This window comes from Pelophylax lessonae, assembly GCF_965119305.1.
Source record: "Pelophylax lessonae genome assembly, chromosome: 7".
Taxonomy (NCBI): domain Eukaryota; kingdom Metazoa; phylum Chordata; class Amphibia; order Anura; family Ranidae; genus Pelophylax; species Pelophylax lessonae.
Genome location: NC_138774.1, coordinates 64,144,261 through 64,161,596, shown reverse-complemented (window position 1 = coordinate 64,161,596; position 17,336 = coordinate 64,144,261). Strand labels below are relative to the sequence as shown.

The 17,336-nt window shown below is 49.8% G+C and overlaps 1 protein-coding gene across 2 annotated transcripts in view; it reads left to right on the top strand.

Annotated features, from left to right (window-relative positions):
- CYP21A2 (cytochrome P450 family 21 subfamily A member 2) overlaps window positions 1–17,336 on the top strand; it is a 121,477-nt gene that overhangs the window by 59,494 nt on the left and 44,647 nt on the right. The window contains exon 4 of one of the 2 annotated variants that reach the window (XM_082263706.1): window positions 16,847–16,942. The exons of the other annotated variant lie outside the window; for it this stretch is intronic. Within the exon in view, the coding sequence (XP_082119832.1) occupies window positions 16,847–16,942 (96 nt within the window). The remainder of the gene's footprint in view (window positions 1–16,846; window positions 16,943–17,336) is intronic. 2 annotated transcript variants of the gene reach the window in all.

Below are 17,336 nucleotides of genomic sequence, written 5' to 3'. Positions count from 1 at the left end.
TTTATATATATATATATATCCAACAAATTCTGTAGCGCTTAACAATCTATAATTACAAGCAAGTGGGTCTCGAAAAATAACTGAATAACTCAGAAGTGGGTCTCGGCCCAAAAAGGTTTAGGAAGCCCTGCTTTAGAAGAACTCACTTTCCAACATGTCCACCAATCAGTGTGGCACCATGGATATGTTTTCTTTCGCTCAGATAAATTGCTACCTGCTGTGAAAGGGGCATATGGTTGTCTTTGTTTCTCCAGGCCTAAGATTTCCATTCGTGCACTGGCTTGACACACAAATGTGGACAGGAACACCCAGCAGGACAGAAACAAACAAAGTCAATAAAATATTGCGAGAAATCTCCCTATTAAAGTACATTATACAGTGCATCCGGAAAGTATTCACAACGATTCACTTTTTTCACATTTTGTTATGTTACAGCTTTTTTCCAAAATGGATTAAATTCATTATTTTTCTTCAAAATTCTGCAAACAATACCCTATAATGACACATTAAAGACGTTTGTTTGAAATCTTTGCAAATTTATTAAAAATAAAAAATGAAAAAAATCACATGTACATAAGCATTCACAGCCTTTGCTCGATACGTTGTTAAAGCACCTTTGACAGCAATTACAGCCTCAAGTTTTTTGAGTATGATGCTTCAAGCTTGGCACACCTATTTTTGGGCAGTTTCTCCCATTCTAGCAGGATCTCTCAAGCTCCATCAGGTTGGATAGGGAGCGTTGGTGTGCAGCTATTTTCAGATCTCTCAAGAGATGTTTAATTGGGTTCAAGTCTGGGCTCTGGCTGGGCCACTCAAAGACATTCACAGAGTTGTCCAGTAGCTACTTCTTTTTTATTTTGGCTGTGTGCTTAGGGTCATTGTCCTGTTGGAAGATGAACCTTTGCCCCAGTCTGAGGTCCAGATGCACTCATATCTCCCTCAACAGTCTCCCAGTTCCTGCCGCTAAAAAACAGCCCCACAGCATGATGCTGCCACCACCATGCTTCACTGTAGGTATGGTATTGGCCAGGTGATACGTGTTGCCAATGAGTTCAATCTTTGTTTCATCAGACCAGAGAATTTTGTTTCTTATGGTCTGAGAGTCCTTCAGGTGCCTTTTGGCAATCTCCAGGTGGGCTGTCGTGTGCCTTTTACTGAGGAGTGGCTTCCGTCTGGCCACACTACCATAAAGGCAGGATTGGTGGTGGAGTGCTGCAGAGATGGTTGTTCTTCTGGAAGGATCTCCTCTCTCCACACAGAAACACTGGAGCGCTGTCAGTAACCATCAGGATCTTGGTCACCTCCCTGACTAAGGCCTTTCTCCCCCGATGGCTCAGTTTGGCCAGGCCGGGCAACTCTAGGAAGAGTCCTGGTGGTTCCAAACTTCCTCCATTTATGGATGATGGAGGCCACGGGACCTTCCCCGTCCCCTGTACCCGTCCCCTGATCTGTGCTTCGATACAATCCTGTCTTAGAGGTCTACAGACAAATCCTTGGACTTCATGGCTTGGTTTGTGCTCTGACATGCACTGTTAACTCTGGGACATTATATGGACAGGTGTGTGCCTTTCCAAATCATGTCCAATCAACTGTGGAAACCAGATGCACCTAAACTCAATTTCTCTATCATTCATTGACGGACGCAGTTCCTGATGCATTTCAGTAGGGTTATACTGCCCCCTACAGTAGTAGGGCACTAGGCAGAAAAAAAGTTCTGGCTACGCCTATGGGCAGTCCCAGAGGGTGCACCCTCTCTCTTCCTCTATAGAATGTCCGTTTTAATCTGCCTAGTCAGGAGTAAGGACCTAGTTCCTTGCTGGGATCTTTGGTCCTGGCAAAACAGTGTTTTTATTAGCTAGCTCTTTTCTCAGGATTTTTTTCAGGTACAGTGAGTAAATGTCCCCCCCCCCCCCCCTCCCTGGCAGATTTGGGGTGGACGCGGGCCCCTCCCTGCAATGGTCAGACCCTCACATTCCTGGCTTCCCCTCTGTCCGACCTCCCCCCTAGACACTGACTGAAGGCTGTTTTGGCCTACCTGAGGCTAGGACCACGTTCCCAGGCCGCATGGGGGGGGGGGGGCTTGGTTGGTTCTTCCAGAGCCTACCAGCCTATTGATGGTGTTGGGAGGGCTGGGGGGGTCCCCTTGTGGGTCCTCGTTTGCCGAGAGGAGCCGCCATTTTCTTGTGGCCTCGTGTGCTACAGTGCGGCGGCCATCTTGGTACACCCGTTTTCGGCCATTTCGCAATGTATTCTTGCCAGGAATCTAGGTGGGAGTGCCTGGAGGCATTTTCCGGTGGGTGGAGCCCCTCCCTTCACCCTGGGCAGTTTTCAATGCTCCCTTCCTTTTTGGAGAACTGCTGCTACACGTGCAGACGTTCTGGGACCGGCTGATGCATATAGGGACAGTGAGTTCTGGGGGTCTCTCTCTTTCTCTCTCTCTCTGTTGGGGGTCTTCAGGGCGTGCCTGACCTTCGGGGGGCACTGTACACAGTGGGACCGTTTTTTTTGCAAAAGAAAATTAATTTTTTTGTTGTTTTTTCAAATTTTGCTGGCGTGTTCTTCTATTGCAGTATGGACACCTGACCCCCTTACGGAGGCCGTAGGGCCTTCCGGATCTCAACTGTCCACCAATGCAATTTTGGCAGCTCTGGAAGCGTTTGTGTCCAGGTGGTGGTGGCATTGAGAGGGCGAGGCGCGCAGAAACTATCTCCACCTACCCCCTACCTCATCTGATGTCTCGATTCTGAGTCTGACTCAGCCGCCGCAGACGTGGGCCTCCCTGCCGGGCCTGTTACCTCACACCCTGCCTTCTCGGATAATGGGGATGACATTTCTACCTCCCCTGCCGTGCAAGATACAGGCGCTGGTGGATACACTGGTTGTTTCTGTGCATGACACCCTGCAATTTGGAAGACGCAGCGGTGGCTGCGCCTGGGGCGCAGGTTGCGTTTGGCACTCGCATGCCATCCAGAGCGGAAATTATTTTTTCATTTCCAGCCTATTTTGAGCTGTCTCTGGTAAAGAAGTGGACTGTACCACGTAAGGTGGACCCACTTGTCTCCATGTTGAATACGGCTACCGTTATTCCAGTGGAGGAATCCCTGTCCTTTAAGGACCTGGGGGATAGGATGGCGGAGGTTGTGGCCCACGATCTGTACTCCCTGGCGGGGTCTGCACTGAGAACAGTGTTTAAGATTGCCCTTGCCAAGCAGACTGACTGAAGGCCCTTGGGGGAGCTGTTGGACCAGCTGGTGCAGGGGCTGCAATTTGTTTGTGATGCCGCGCTTGACACGGCTCCTTTATTGGGTCACCTGTCAGTTTCGGCAGTGGTTATCCGGTGTATACTTGGCTGAAGTGTTGGTCTGCGGATCAAACTTTTAAGAAGGCCTTACTGGATCTCCCTTTTCAGGGGATCGCCTGTTTGGCGCTGCCCTGGATGACCTTATATAAGGGTCTCACGGGGGGGGGAAAGTACTTTTCTTCCACAGGCGAACAAGGATAAGGACCCTCTTCGCAGACAGGGTCCCTCCTTTTCGGCTCACAAACGGCTTCTTCGTCCCTCTGGGACAGGCGACGCGGCAAAGTCCTTCAAGACTTCCTAGAGTGGCTCCAAGCAACCCTGGTCTGGCGAACAAAAGATTGTTTTTTTCAGACCTGCTGACAAGGCCTCTATTTGACCTGAAGGTGCGTCCTCCCCTGTATATGGGGTGGGGGGATGTCTTTGCCGGTTCTCGGACCTGCAGCTGGCTCGGATCCCAGACAGCTTGGTTCAGGAGATCATGTGGTCCAATTGCAAGATCGAGTTTCGATCCGTTTCTCCGGTAAGGTTTTACCTTCCAATGTAGGGCTGTCCCCAGATTGCTTGCTGGTGCTCTATGGGGCCGTACAGGATCTGGTTCAACAAGGCTGGACCTAATGGCCCTGGATGGTTCCGTGCGAATCAGAAATTTAAGATGGGATCAGTTCACACGATGGTGGCTTCCCTACATCAGGGGGATTCCTGGCCTCCATAGACATCAAAGATGCCTAACTTCACATCCCGTTATGTGCAGGACGCTAACGGCTTCTCAGTTTTTGCCGTGGGGGGGATCTTTATCGGTTTGTGGTGTTACCCTTTGGTCTCGCCTCTGCTCCTCGGGTCTTCACAAGGTCCTGGCATTGTTGCAACAGCGGGGTATACAAGTCCTGGGTTCCTGGCCGGTCTGCTTCTCCGTGCGGAGTCCCCTACGGTGCTGACGACGAATTTTGAAGTCACCATGAGCACTCTGGAGGAGTTTGGGTGGGTTCTGAACCTTCAGAAGTCGTCCCTGGTCCCTTCCATGAGACTGGACTATCTGGGCCTGACTTTGGACTCGTCCTCAGCCAGGATGTTTCTCCCTCTGGAAAAACTCTTGAAACTTCAGACTGCGATTCAACTGTGGCTTTCCAGCACATGGTTGTCCCTTCGAAGAGGCAGTCTCTTTCGCTCCATCCCTTACGAGGATTCTCCAGAAGGCAATCCTTCTCAAATGGAACTAGAATCCAAACTCTCTGGACATTCCAGTCCAGTGGAGCCCGGTGACCAGGGAGTCCCTGATCTGGTGGCTTCGGTCTCCGATGCCCAAGCAGGAAATCCTTCCTTCCCCTTATACTGGACATTTGTCACCACGGATGCAAGCCTGTCCAGTTGAGGAGGACTCCTTGGCAGGTTCTCTGCTCCGGGAGTATGGTCCCTGGAGGAATTCAGGTTACCGATCGATGTCCGGGAGCTGAGAACAATCCGGCTTGGACTAGTTCACTGGACCAGGCACCTGCAGCTGTCCAGTGCGCATTCAATTTGACTATGACCGTGGTTTATGTCATTCACCAAGGGGGCACCAAGGGTGTCCTTGCGGCCTTGGAAGTGACAGGCATTCTTCGTTGGGCAGAGCGCCTTGTTCCAGCTCTTTCCGCTGTTCACATTCCAGGTGTGGAAAATTGGCAGGCGGATTACCTCAGTCGACAGGCCTTGGATGCAGGGGAATGGTCCCTACATCCGGAGGTGTTCCAGCATTTGTACCTTCGTTGGGGCACTCCAGAAATGGATCTGTTGGCGTCGCATCACCAGGATAGTGCAGAGGTTTGTGGCCCGCTCCTGGGACCCTCTGGCAGATGCACTGGTGGCACCTTGGGGTCAGTATCAGCTGCTGTCTGCCTTTCCTCCTCTCAAGATGCTACCAAGACTTCTTCGCAGGATCAAGGCGGAAGGGATTCTGGTCATTCTCGTGGCTCCGGACTGGCCTCGCCGAGCTTGGTACGCCGACCTGGTCCTTGGAGACTTCCTCTGAGAGGATCTATTGTCTCCAGGGCCAATCTTCCATCCTGCTTTATGGTCGCGGGCTTTGTTGGCTTGGCTGTTGAAAGCCAGGTGCTGAAGGACAGGGGATTGTCTGTCTGCTTCAGTGATTCCCACTCTGCTTAAAGCAAGGAAAGCGACCTCTAGGATGATTTCTCCTCGTATGAGAAGGTTGTACAGTATATTGCGTGGAATGAGTCTCTTTGGGCTCCCCCTCGCTCTTACTCGGTGGCCCGGATCTTGGCTTTCCTTCCAACGGGGAGTCGATCAAAAGTTGGCCTTGAGTACTATCAAGGGTTAGGTATCGGCTTTGGCAATTTTCTTCCAAAGGCCGTTGGCCACCCATTCCCTGGTGCGTAACTTTTTCCAGGGGGTGCGACACTTGGTACTTCCGGTGTGACCTCCGTCACCAGCTGGGGACCTTGATTTGGTGCAGTCGGTCAAAAGTCTCCTTTTTTGCAAGTATTCGGGGGTTTCCCCTGCCTACTTTATCACGGAAGGTGGCCTTCTTGGTGTCTATCACTTCTGCGCACAGGGTGTCGGCACTGGCGACATTGTCCTGTTGTTCTCCCTATATGTTGGTTCATGAAGACAAGTGGTACTTGTCCGGATCCGTCCGTCCTTCCTTCCGAAGGTGGTTTCTAGTGTTCACTTGAATGAGTACATTGTATTACCATCGTTGTGTCCTAAGCCCAAACATCCTAAGGAATGTGCACTGCATACTTTGGATATAGTTCGGGCAATCAAGGTGTACTTGGTGACTACTGAGTCTTTTCGTAAGTCAGATTCGCTCTCTGTACTCACGGATGGCCAACGAAAAGGGCTTCCTGTGTTTGCTGCAACTATTTCCAGATGGATCAGACAGACGGTGGTGCGGGCTTATTCAATTAAGGGTCAGGTTCTACCTTTCCCTGTTTCAGCGCATTCTACTCGGGCACTTGGTGCTTCCTGGGCTTTTCGCCATACAGGCATTTGGGCTTCAGGTTGCAAGGCGGCTACCTGGTCATCTGTTCACACCTTTACCAAATTTTATAAGGTGGATGTGCTGGCATCTGCAGATGCCTCTTTTGGCCGCAAGTTTTGCTGGCTGCTGTTTTGAGGGCTTTTTGGCCTTCCTTGAGGGTGTTCATTGGGTTCAAGTCTGGGCTCTGGCTGGGCCACTCAAAGACATTCACAGAGTTGTCCAGTAGCTACTTCTTTTTTATTTTGGCTGTGTGCTTAGGGTCGTTGTCCTGTTGGAAGATGAACCAGTCTGAGGTCCAGAGCGCTCTGGAGCAGGTTTTCATCAAAGATGTCTCTGTACATTGCTGCACTCATATCTCCCTCAACAGTCTCCCAGTTCCTGCCGCTAAAAAACAGCCCCACAGCATGATGCTGCCACCACCATGCTTCACTGTAGGTATGGTATTGGCCAGGTGAAACGTGTTGCCAATGAGTTCAATCTTTGTTTCATCAGACCAGAGAATTTTGTTTCTTATGGTCTGAGAGTCCTTCAGGTGCCTTTTGGCAATCTCCAGGTGGGCTGTCGTGTGCCTTTTTACTGAGGAGTGGCTTCCGTCTGGCCACACTACCATAAAGGCAGGATTGGTGGTGGAGTGCTGCAGAGATGGTTGTTCTTCTGAAAGGATCTCCTCTCTCCACACAGAAACACTGGAGCGCTGTCAGTGACCATCAGGATCTTGGTCACCTCCCTGACTAAGGCCTTTCTCCCCCGATGGCTCAGTTTGGCCAGGCCGGGCAACTCTAGGAAGAGTCCTGGTGGTTCCAAACTTCCTCCATTTATGGATGATGGAGGCCACGGGACCTTCAATGCTGCAGACGTTTTTCTGTACCCGTCCCCTGATCTGTGCTTCGATACAATCCTGTCTTAGAGGTCTACAGACAAATCCTTGGACTTCATGGCTTGGTTTGTGCTCTGACATGCACTGTTAACTCTGGGACATTATATGGACAGGTGTGTGCCTTTCCAAATCATGTCCAATCAACTGTGGAAACCAGATGCACCTAAACTCAATTTCTCTATCATTCATTGACGGATGCAGTTCCTGATGCATTTCAGTAGGGTTATACTGCCCCCTACAGTAGTAGGGCACTAGGCAGAAAAAAAGTTCTGGCTACGCCTATGGGCAGTCCCAGAGGGTGCACCCTCTCTCTTCCTCTATAGAATGTCCGTTTTTAATCTGCCTAGTCAGGAGTAAGGACCTAGTTCCTTGCTGGGATCTTTGGTCCTGGCAAAACAGTGTTTTTATTAGCTAGCTCTTTTCTCAGGATTTTTTTCCTGTGAGATCTACAAGCAACTATGCAGAATCTGGGTGACGGGCTGGCTGTTTAGATCCAGTGATCACCCCAGCTGGCCAGCAAGCGCGTTCAGACCTTAGCTCTGCGCTGGATCGGCCGTGACATAGTCCCACTGGAAGAAGAAAAATTGGGAGGTTTGGGACTTTAAATGAGAGACATTGCAAGGCTGGTTGGACAGAAGATAAAAACATTTATTGATACATACATACATGATTGGTAACGTAAGATACAGGATAATAAAATAATAAAGAAAACGGGTAAGTAGTCCCCAAATCCCAGTACATCTCAATCAACAAGGCAGAGATTCCAGAAGGTAAAAAATTATTATACAAATCATGACATCATGGGACTCTACGCGTTTCGTGGACTTTGTGTATGCCACTTCTTCAGGAGTAGATGTGTGATATGTATCTAAAGAATAAATAAATATAAGGAAAATTGCAACTATGATGATGAAGGGAACTGGAAAGGGGAAGGAGGGAAAGGGGGAGGGACAAGGCCCCCAAAAATTCCAAACTTACATAGAAGTTCTCATAGCACCAGCATTGGATGTGAAGACACGACCATGGGTGCCTCCCATGGGAGCTGAGGGGACACAGGGCAGGCAGGCAGGGTGAGATGCCACATATGTGGTGAGTCTGGGTGATTCAGTAGTGTTGACAGTAGTAGCATCATAATATCTAATAACGATGAGGTGTATAAAATATATAAAGTGCATATGGATAAAAACATGATGTTGCTTTCAAGCAAGTGCATATTAGATGAATGAAAATGAGGTGGGTGATAAGGGAGAATGTGGTAAGAGAGAAGATAAAGAAGTCTAGCCCAATCCAAGGAGAGTGAATGAAAGCCCTTGTGGAAAAATCATGAGCCACTCATGATAGAGAAACCAGAAAAGGAAGGTGGGGGGGGGGGGAGGACAAATTATATGAGAGTGTGGGACTTAGAGTGAACCAGAGTCCAGGTATCCCCAGGGGAAGTAACCAGTGGGGCATAGCCGTAGTGAAAGACAGAAGGCAAGTTACCAAGGGAAGTGTTGATCCCAGAACTCAGACCACACAGTGCCCAGAACATCGCAAACCGCCTCCAATCACTGTGTTCCCAGTGTCACGTCGGTGTAACATGGTAAGGAAGCCGCGGGAGCGGAGGAGACAGTAGCAGCACCGTCCCATGGGCCACCTATTGTACACTGTGATGGACAAACAGCCGTCAACGATTGTCGCCAAAATGACGTCAGACGTCGGCGCAGGACGTGGCGCCGATGCGCAGCGGGACCGCCCACCAACCACCCCACACCAGGAGGGCGGGGGGAGAGAAGGAGGACACCCGCTGCGCATCGCAGCTCCCGGGTGAGACATCATGCGGTCAGTCAAAACAGACAGTGCATGTCCACTGTCATGTTTTTATCCATATGCACTTTATATATTTTATACACCTCATCGTTATTAGATATTATGATGCTACTACTGTCAACACTACTGAATCACCCAGACTCACCACATATGTGGCATCTCATCCTGCCTGCCTGCCCTGTGTCCCCTCAGCTCCCATGGGAGGCACCCATGGTCGTGTCTTCACATCCAATGCTGGTGCTATGAGAACTTCTATGTAAGTTTGGAATTTTTGGGGGCCTTGTCCCTCCCCCTTTCCCTCCTTCCCCTTTCCAGTTCCCTTCATCATCATAGTTGCAATTTTCCTTATATTTATTTATTCTTTAGATACATATCACACATCTACTCCTGAAGAAGTGGCATACACAAAGTCCACGAAACGCGTAGAGTCCCATGATGTCATGATTTGTATAATAATTTTTTACCTTCTGGAATCTCTGCCTTGTTGATTGAGATGTACTGGGATTTGGGGACTACTTACCCGTTTTCTTTATTATTTTATTATCCTGTATCTTACGTTACCAATCATGTATGTATGTATCAATAAATGTTTTTATCTTCTGTCCAACCAGCCTTGCAATGTCTCTCATTTAAAGTCCCAAACCTCCCAATTTTTCTTCTTCTAAACGAATAGGGATGGAGTTGCACGATACAAGGCCCCTTCGTGCATCTCACTCAAAGTCCCAAACCTTTCCCCCCTTTGCTTTTGCTACGCAATATAGGGATGGAGAGACATTGCTCTGGCCGATTGGTTGAATAAACAGTCATTATGTTACCGCATGTGATGGCCTACATATCCCAGCCCCACATGATGTTTCACATATTTCCCATAGACAGTTTGGGGATTGTGTATACTCTTTTTTTACAATTTACAACCAGAATGTACATACAGCACAATAATGATACTTTTACCATCATGAATTAATTTTCATGTTTCCAACTATTTATTACAGTGCACCTGGACATGCACTGTCTGTTTTGACTGACCGCATGATGTCTCACCCGGGAGCTGCGATGCGCAGCGGATGTCCTCCTTCTCTCCCCCCGCCCCCCTGGTGTGGGGTGGTTGGTGGGCGGTCCCGCTGCTCATCGGCGCCACGTCCTGCGCCGACGTCTGACGTCATTTTGGCGCCAATCGTTGACGGCTGTTTGTCCATCACAGTGTACAATAGGTGGCCCATGGGACGGTGCTGCTACTGTCTCCTCCGCTCCCGCGGCTTCCTTACCATGTTACACCGACGTGACGCTGGGAACACAGTGATTGGAGGCGGTTTGCGATGTTCTGGGCACTGTGTGGTCTGAGTTCTGGGATCAACACTTCCCTTGGTAACTTGCCTTCTGTCTTTCACTACGGCTATGCCCCACTGGTTACTTCCCCTGGGGATACCTGGACTCTGGTTCACTCTAGGTCCCACACTCTCATATAATTTGTCCCCCCCCCCCCCCCCCACCTTCCTTTTCTGGTTTCTCTATCATGAGTGGCTCATGATTTTTCCACAAGGGCTTTCACTCACTCTCCTTGGATTGGGCTAGACTTCTTTATCTTCTCTCTTACCACATTCTCCCTTATCACCCACCTCATTTTCATTCATCTAATATGCACTTGCTTGAAAGCAACATCATGTTTTTATCCATATGCACTTTATATATTTTATACACCTCATCGTTATTAGATATTATGATGCTACTACTGTCAACACTACTGAATCACCCAGACTCACCACATATGTGGCATCTCACCCTGCCTGCCTGCCCTGTGTCCCCTCAGCTCCCATGGGAGGCACCCATGGTCGTGTCTTCACATCCAATGCTGGTGCTATGAGAACTTCTATGTAAGTTTGGAATTTTTGGGGGCCTTGTCCCTCCCCCTTTCACCCTTCCCCTTTCCAGTTCCCTTCATCATCATAGTTGCAATTTTCCTTATATTTATTTATTCTTTAGATACATATCACACATCTACTCCTGAAGAAGTGGCATACACAAAGTCCACGAAATGTGTAGAGTCCCATGATGTCATGATTTGTATAATAATTTTTTACCTTCTGGAATCTCTGCCTTGTTGATTGAGATGTACTGGGATTTGGGGACTACTTACCCGTTTTCTTTATTATTTTATTATCCTGTATCTTACGTTACCAATCATGTATGTATGTATCAATAAATGTTTTTATCTTCTGTCCAACCAGCCTTGCAATGTCTCTCATTTAAAGTCCCAAACCTCCCAATTTTTCTTCTTCTAAATGAATAGGGATGGAGTTGCACGATACAAGGCCCCTTCGTGCATCTCACTCAAAGTCCCAAACCTTTCCCCCCTTTGCTTTTTTTTTAGTCCCACTGGATGGGGACTAGCCACGCGAGTTAAACGCAAGGTCGCACACGACAGGGTCTAGGCCTGTGTTGCAGGTACAGTGAGTAAATGTTCCCCCCCCCTCCTTGGCAGATTTGGGGTGGACGCGGGCCCCTCCCTGCGATGGTCAGACCCTCACATTCCTGGCTTCCCCTCTGTCCGACCTCCCCCCTCCCCCCTAGACACTGACTGAAGGCTGTTTTGGCCTACCTGAGGCTGGGACCACGTTCCCAGGCCGCATGGGGGGGGGGGCTTGGTTGGTTCTTCCAGAGCCTACCAGCCTATTGATGGTGTTGGGAGGGCTGGGGGGGTCCCCTTGTGGGTCCTCGTTTGCCGAGCGGAGCCGCCATTTTCTTGTGGCCTCGTGTGCTACAGTGCGGCGGCCATCTTGGTACACCCGTTTTCGGCCATTTTGCAATGTATTCTTGCCAGGAATCTAGGTGGGAGTGCCTGGAGGCATTTTCCGGTGGGTGGAGCCCCTCCCTTCACCCTGGGCAGTTTTCAATGCTCCCTTCCTTTTTGGAGAACTGCTGCTACACGTGCAGACGTTCTGGGACCGGCTGATGCATATAGGGACAGTGAGTTCTGGGGGTCTCTCTCTTTCTCTCTCTCTCTCTCTCTGTTGGGGGTCTTCAGGGCGTGCCTGACCTTCGGGGGGCACTGTACACAGTGGGACCGTTTTTTTTGCAAAAGAAAATTAATTTTTTTGTTGTTTTTTTCAAATTTTGCTGGCGTGTTCTTCTATTGCAGTATAGACACCTGACCCCCTTACGGAGGCCGTAGGGCCTTCCGGATCTCAACTGTCCACCAATGCAATTTTGGCAGCTCTGGAAGCGTTTGTGTCCAGGTGGTGGTGGCATTGAGAGGGCGAGGTGCGCAGAAACTATCTCCACCTACCCCCTACCTCATCTGATGTCTCGATTCTGAGTCTGACTCAGCCGCCGCAGACGTGGGCCTCCCTGCCGGGCCTGTTACCTCACACCCTGCCTCCTCGGATAATGGGGATGACATTTCTACCTCCCCTGCCGTGCAAGATACAGGCGCTGGTGGATACACTGGTTGTTTCAGTGCATGACACCCTGCAATTTGGAAGACGCAGCGGTGGCTGCGCCTGGGGCGCAGGTTGCGTTTGGCACTCGCATGCCATCCAGAGCGGAAATTATTTTTTCATTTCCAGCCTATTTTGAGCTGTCTCTGGTAAAGAAGTGGACTGTACCACGTAAGGTGGACCCACCTGTCTCCATGTTGAATATGGCTACCGTTATTCCAGTGGAGGAATCCCTGTCCTTTAAGGACCTGGGGGATAGGATGGCGGAGGTTGTGGCCCACGATCTGTACTCCCTGGCGGGGTCTGCACTGAGAACAGTGTTTAAGATTGCCCTTGCCAAGCAGACTGACTGAAGGCCCTTGGGGAAGCTAATGGACCAGCTGGTGCAGGGGCTGCAATTTGTTTGTGATGCCGCGCTGGACACGGCTCCTTTATTGGGTCACCTGTCAGTTTCGGCAGTGGTTATCCGGTGTATACTTGGCTGAAGTGTTGGTCTGCGGATCAAACTTTTAAGAAGGCCTTAATGGATCTCCCTTTTCAGGGGATCGCCTGTTTGGCGCTGCCCTGGATGACCTTATATAAGGGTCTCACGGGGGGGAAGAGTACTTTTCTTCCACAGGCGAACAAGGATAAGGACCCTCTTCGCAGACAGGGTCCCTCCTTTTCGGCTCACAAACGGCTTCTTCGTCCCTCTGGGACAGGCGACGCGGCAAAGTCCTTCAAGACTTCCTAGGGTGGCTCCAAGCAACCCTGGTCTGGCGAACAAAAGGTTGTTTTTTTTTCAGACCTGCTGACAAGGCCTCTCTTTGGCCTGAAGGTGCGTCCTCCCCTGTATATGGGGTGGGGGGATGTCTTTGCCGGTTCTCGGACCTGCAGCTGGCTCGGATCCCAGACAGCTTGGTTCAGGAGATCATGTGGTCCAATTGCAAGATCGAGTTTCGATCCGTTTCTCCGGTAAGGTTTTACCTTCCAATGTAGGGCTGTCCCCAGATTGCTTGCTGGGGCTCTATGGGGCAGTACAGGATCTGGTTCAACAAGGCTGGACCTAATGGCCCTGGATGGTTCCGTGCGAATCAGAAATTTAAGATGGGATCGGTTCACACGATGGTGGCTTCCCTACATCAGGGGGATTCCTGGCCTCCATAGACATCAAAGATGCCTAACTTCACATCCCGTTATGTGCAGGACGCTAACGGCTTCTCAGTTTTTGCCGTGGGAGGGGATCATTATCGGTTTGTGGTGTTACCCTTTTGTCTAGCCTCTGCTCCTCGGGTCTTCACAAGGTCCTGGCGTTGTTGCAACAGCGGGGGTATACAAGTCCTGGGTTTCTGGCCGGTCTGCTTCTCCGTGCGGAGTCCCCTTCGGTGCTGACGACAAATTTTGAAGTCACCATGAGCACTCTGGAGGAGTTTGGTGGGTTCTGAACCTTCAGAAGTCATCCCTGGTCCCTTCCATGAGACTGGACTATCTGGGCCTGACTTTGGACTCGTCCTCAGCCAGAATGTTTCTCCCTCTGGAAAAACTCTTGAAACTTCAGACTGCGATTCAACTGTGGCTTTCCAGTACATGGTTGTCCCTTCGAACCTCCAAGTTCTGGGACTGATGGTGTCATTTTTCGAGGCAGTCTCTTTCGCTCCCTCCCTTACGAGGATTCTCCAGGAGGCAATCCTTCTCAAATGGAACTAGAATCCAAACTCTCTGGACATTCGAGTCCAGTGGAGCCAGGTGACCAGGGAGTCCCTGATCTGGTGGCTTCGGTCGCCGATGCCCAAGCAGGAAATCCTTCCTTCCCCTTATACTGGACATTTGTCACCATGGATGCAAGCCTGTCCGGTTGAGGAGGACTCCTTGGCAGGTTTTCTGCTCCGGGAGTATGGTCCCTGGAGGAATCCAGGTTACCGATCGATGTCCGGGAGCTGAGAGCAATCCGGCTTTGACTAGTTCACTGGACCAGGCACCTGCAGCTGTCCAGTGCGCATTCAATTTGACTATGACCGTGGCTTATGTCATTCACCAAGGGTGCACCAAGGGTGTCCTTGCGGCCTTGGAAGTGACAGGCATTCTTCGTTGGGCAGAGCGCCTTGTTCCAGCTCTTTCCGATGTTCACATTCCAGGTGTGGAAAATTGGCAGGCGGATTACCTCAGTCGACAGGCCTTGGATGCAGGGGAATGGTCCCTACATCCGGAGGTGTTCCAGCAGTTGTGCCTTTGTTGGGGCACTCCAGAAATGGATCTGTTGGCGGCGCATCACCAGGATAGTGCAGAGGTTTGTGGCCCGCTCCTGGGACCCTCTGGCAGATGCACTGGTGGCACCTTGGGGTCAGTATCAGCTGCTGTCTGCCTTTCCTCCTCTCAAGATGCTACCAAGACTTCTTCGCAGGATCAAGGCGGAAGGGATTCTGGTCATTCTTGTTGCTCCGGACTGGCCTCGCCGAGCTTGGTACGCCGACCTGGTCCTTGGAGACTTCCTCTGAGAGGATCTATTGTCTCCAGGGCCAATCTTCCATCCTGCTTTATGGTCGCGGGCTTTGTTGGCTTGGCTGTTGAAAGCCAGGTGCTGAAGGACAGGGGATTGTCTGTCTGCTTCAGTGATTCCCACTCTGCTTAAAGCAAGGAAAGCAACCTCTAGGATGATTTCTCCTCGTATGAGAAGGTTGTACAGTATATTGCGTGGAATGAGTCTCTTTGGGCTCCCCCTCGCTCTTACTCGGTGGCCCGGATCTTGGCTTTCCTTCCAACGGGGAGTCGATCAAAAGTTGGCCTTGAGTACTATGTACTATCAAGGGTTAGGTATCGGCTTTGGCAATTTTCTTCCAAAGGCCGTTGGCCACCCATTCCCTGGTGCGTAACTTTTTCCAGGGGGTGCGACACTTGGTACTTCCGGTGTGACCTCCGTCACCAGCTGGGGACCTTGATTTGGTGCAGTCGGTCAAAAGTCTCCTTTTTTGCAAGTATTCGGGGGTTTCCCCTGCCTACTTTATCACGGAAGGTGGCCTTCTTGGTGTCTATCACTTCTGTGCACAGGGTGTCGGCACTGGCGACATTGTCCTGTTGTTCTCCCTATATGTTGGTTCATGAAGACAAGTGGTACTTGTCCGGATCCGTTCGTCCTTCCTTCCGAAGGTGGTTTCTAGTGTTCACTTGAATGAGGACATTGTATTACCATCGTTGTGTCCTAAGCCCAAACATCCTAAGGAATGTGCACTGCATACTTTGGATATAGTTCGGGCAATCAAGGTGTACTTGGTGACTACTGAGTCTTTTCGTAAGTCAGATTCGCTCTCTGTACTCACGGATGGCCAACGAAAAGGGCTTCCTGCGTCTGCTGCAACTATTTCCAGATGGATCAGACAGACGGTGGTGCGGGCTTATTCAATTAAGGGTCAGGTTCTACCTTTCCCTGTTTCAGCGCATTCTACTCGGGCACTTGGTGCTTCCTGGGCTTTTCGCTATACAGGCATCTGGGCTTCAGGTTGCAAGGCGGCTACCTGGTCATCTGTTCACACCTTTACCAAATTTTATAAGGTGGATGTGCTGGCATCTGCAGATGCCTCTTTTGGCCGCAAGTTTTGCTGGCTGCTGTTTTGAGGGCTTTTTGGCCTTCCTTGAGGGTGTTCGTTTGTTTCAGGTGGGCCTCATCTTGCTGTTCTGATTTGCCTGGTTGGCTATGTTTAGCCTTGGGGACTTGTTTTTTTTTCTGCTGTTCCCACCCCTCATTTTATGGCGCTGCTTTGGGACGTCCCTACTGATATGCATCAGGAACTGCGTCCATCAATGAACGATGGAGAAAACTGGATTTTTGACTTACCGTAAAATCCTTTTCTCTTAAGTTCATTGACGGACGCAGTACACGCCCCTCTATTTTGATTTGGGTTGGTGTTACTTCTCTGACACTGCTTTGATACAAAACTTGACATCCCATGCAGGAAGAGAGAGGGTGTACCCTCCGAGACTGCCCATAGGCGTAGCCAGAACATTTTTTCTGCCTAGTGTCCTACTCCTGTAGGGGGTAGTATAACCCTACTGATATGCATCAGGAACTGCGTACGTCAATGAACTTAAGAGAAAAGGATTTTACGGTAAGTCAAAAATCCAGTTTTAGTTATGGCAAAGGCTGTGAATACTTATGTACATGTGATTATTTCATTTTTTATTTTTAGGAATATAATGAATTTAAATACATTTTGGAATAAGGCTGTAACATAACAAAATGTGGAAAAAGTGAAGCGCTGTGAATACTTTCCGGATTCACTGTACCTTTATAAGAAGCCAAGGCAGACTTGGCCCACCAGCCTTCACCTGGAAGTAAGATATTCCTTTTATGTGGACTGGCATTTTATGGTCTGGTGTTATGAAGAAGCGACATAACAGTGCTAATATGATATTGAGTAATGGGTTTGAGTGATAGGGTTGGGATATCGACTGACTGTCATTGTTTTTGTCTCCAGGATTTCCTGCAGCGACGTGGGGATCTAGTGAATGTAGCTGAAGAGTTCTCTTTGCGCACATTGAGGCTGATTGCAGCATTGACGTTTGGAATAAGTGTAAGATATGCTGAACTGTTTCCCTTCACCAGGGGGATGGGCCAGAATTCAGTGACGCCTCTTGATGGCAGCACCAAGTATAAGGGAATCTTGGGGAAAAAGAGAGGATAGCTCTTAAAGCCCAAAAAAACTGCTTGTTTTTGTTTAAGGGATTGAAGAACAGATATATTTACCTAATCTTCCTATCCTCCCAGGACAAGACCGGTCCCTGTGGCTCTTGCCCTCCTCCCCGCCTGCAGTCTAGCTGTCTTGTGCGGTGGACTGTTTCTTGTGTCATCACGCCCATAGACTTACTCTTGATGTGAGGACATCAGGAACAGTCCACCGCTGGATCGTGGGGGGGGGGGGGGGGGGGCGTCAATTGCCGCTGGAGTGGAGGATCAGGTGTGTGTAA